At 41.5% G+C, this 2,369-nt stretch overlaps 1 protein-coding gene across 1 annotated transcript; it reads left to right on the top strand.

The window, feature by feature from the left end:
* The first annotated feature begins 222 nt into the window (after window positions 1-222).
* On the top strand, window positions 223-1,745 carry CAF1B (Polynucleotidyl transferase, ribonuclease H-like superfamily protein). Its single transcript, XM_089147708.1, has one exon. It carries the CDS (start codon window positions 291-293, stop codon window positions 1,122-1,124), a length of 834 nt encoding a protein of 277 aa, XP_089003834.1. The 5' UTR covers window positions 223-290; the 3' UTR covers window positions 1,125-1,745.
* The last annotated feature ends 624 nt before the right edge of the window (window positions 1,746-2,369 follow it).

Here is a 2,369-nt window from a genome sequence, read left to right as displayed (position 1 = left end):
AAGAAACCGAGCCGCCGTCTCAGTTCTCCTCTTCACTCGGTAGTCTTCTACGACCGACGACCGCGTTGTCTCCTTGCCAACACATTATAAAAACATCATCTTTAGTCAAGCTTTTCTCAACAACTCACAACCAAAGTTTCTTCTTCTTCCAACTGATCTACAGGCTTTCGTTTCGTTTTAGGTCTTCATTTCGATTTCATCATCTGGTTGCTGCGATTTGATCTGAGGAAGAACGAGAGAGAGAGAGCAAATCCATCGAATCAATCCATTCCAAAAGGTTAACGACGATCATGCCTGCCTCCAAAGGAACCTGGAAACCAAAACCAAAACCCATTGTGATTCGAGAAGTCTGGGCGGAGAATCTGGAGTCGGAGTTCGAATTGATCCGTGATGTAATCGAACGGTATCAATTCATCTCGATGGACACTGAGTTCCCTGGTGTTGTCTACCGTCCTTCCGAGGCCATTTACAACACTAAACCCTCCGATCACTACGTCACCCTCAAGTCCAACGTTGACGCGTTGCATCTCATCCAGGTCGGCCTCACCTTCACCGATTCCAAAGGCAATTTGCCGGATCTCGGCACCGGAAAACGATTCATCTGGGAATTTAACTTTCGGGACTTCGATGTGAGTAAGGATAAGCATGCGCCGGACTCAATCGAGCTCTTGAGACGACAAGGTGTGGATTTTGACAAGAACAGAGAAAAGGGGATTGACTCGTCCAAGTTCTCCGAGTTGATGATGTCATCTGGACTCGTTTGTAACGACTCAGTGAGTTGGGTTACCTTTCACAGTGCTTACGATTTTGGGTATCTGGTGAAAATCTTGACGAGACAATGCTTGCCTGATGAAATGAGGCATTTTCTGAGTCTGCTCAGGGTGTTCTTTGGAGCTAAGGTTTACGACATGAAGCATTTAATGAGGTTCTGCAATAGCTTGTATGGAGGGTTGGACCGGGTTGCCAAAACGCTTCACGTGGACCGGGTGGTTGGGAAGTGCCACCAGGCCGGTTCGGATAGTTTGCTGACATGGCATGCCTTCCACAAGATGATTGAGAGGTACTTCGGTGCCGATGCCCCTGAGAAGCATGCCGGTGTTCTCTATGGATTAGAGGTTTTCTGATATTGAAGGATTTCTCAAAATCTTTTTGACTGTAAAGGGCTGAGGCTAATTCTGTCATTTAAAAGATCATATATTATTCTTTCTATTTTTAAACTTGGCATTGCTTCATTTCTCAAAACCGGATTGATTGAACCGTTTGTGAGATGGCTTGATTGAACCACCTTCTTAAAATTGAATTAAACCATTTCATTTACAGCTTAAAGATCGCTTACGAACTTCACAAAACTGATGGCTTATTGGCTTGTCTCTAATTTTTTTTTTTGGGGTAATGTCCTTGAATAAGTAATATTTCTGATGGGCCTTAGAAATCTTGGATGTGGGCTTCAATGGTTTGGACCAGCTCTTAGTAATTTGTCTTGACAATAACTCTATCGAAGCACTCCCCTAGAGTGTAAAATAAACCATCATACATTGCCATTGCTTCACCTTCAAACACATAATGGCTTGTTGTCTCTAATCAGAGGGCCATTTTTGTAAAAATAAACTCCAATCTAAAGTGAACAAAAATTATTTGTGAATTTTGAGTCTGTTTGATAATGTTTTTAGTGCTTTTTATTTCAAGAAACATACCAAAACCATTTCTCTGATGTTTTTGCTTTGAGAGTCGGTTCTAAAAGGAGTGTGGATCATCTACTATGATGGCTTTATAACCATAGATATCTGGGTTCCACAAATGAAAAAAATAAAGTTGTTTTAAGAAAGTGGGCCCTCTCACCAGTACCCTGGTGACCCCCTATAATTTATGGTTGACAGCCATTGCAGGGGCATAGTGCTCCCCGTTAGGGGAGAAGATTCCAACTCAACTGTGTTTAGTAAATCGAATTTTATAAATGTTTCCATGAACAACTAGTGTTTGTAGACTTGCTTCTATAAACTCATTTTTGAGTGTTGCTTATATATATTACAGAATTCCCATCAAGGGATTTCAATAATAATTAGAGTTTTTATAGGTTGCACACTTTAATGGGGGTTGAACTCTTGAATGCTTTACTTTAGTGGTCTAAATTACAGATTGAACATTTGCAAAATTACAAATTAAACATTGTTAGAATTTCATCTAAGATTGTATTAAGTCATGTTAAATAACCATATTGTCCACCAACGGGGGTTGGTCCAAGTGGTAAGCAGCTTGGTCCGCTTAAGTAAGGTTTCGGCTTGTGGATGCAAAAAATCTCCTCTGGAAGACTCACCCACCACAGCTAGGTGTGCGATTGGGTCGAACACCGGATTAGTCAAGGCAAAGCC

The sequence above is a fragment of the Hakea prostrata genome, chromosome 1, assembly GCF_041222555.1.
Source record: "Hakea prostrata isolate BN-2017 chromosome 1, UWA_Hpros_2, whole genome shotgun sequence".
In the NCBI taxonomy this organism is placed as follows: domain Eukaryota; kingdom Viridiplantae; phylum Streptophyta; class Magnoliopsida; order Proteales; family Proteaceae; genus Hakea; species Hakea prostrata.
This window is presented reverse-complemented; position numbering and strand designations above follow the sequence as displayed.

Coding starts and splice junctions, on each gene's coding strand:
- CAF1B (XM_089147708.1), top strand. CDS start 291: ATGCCTGCCTCCAAAGGAACCTGGAAACCAAAACCAAAACCCATTGTG.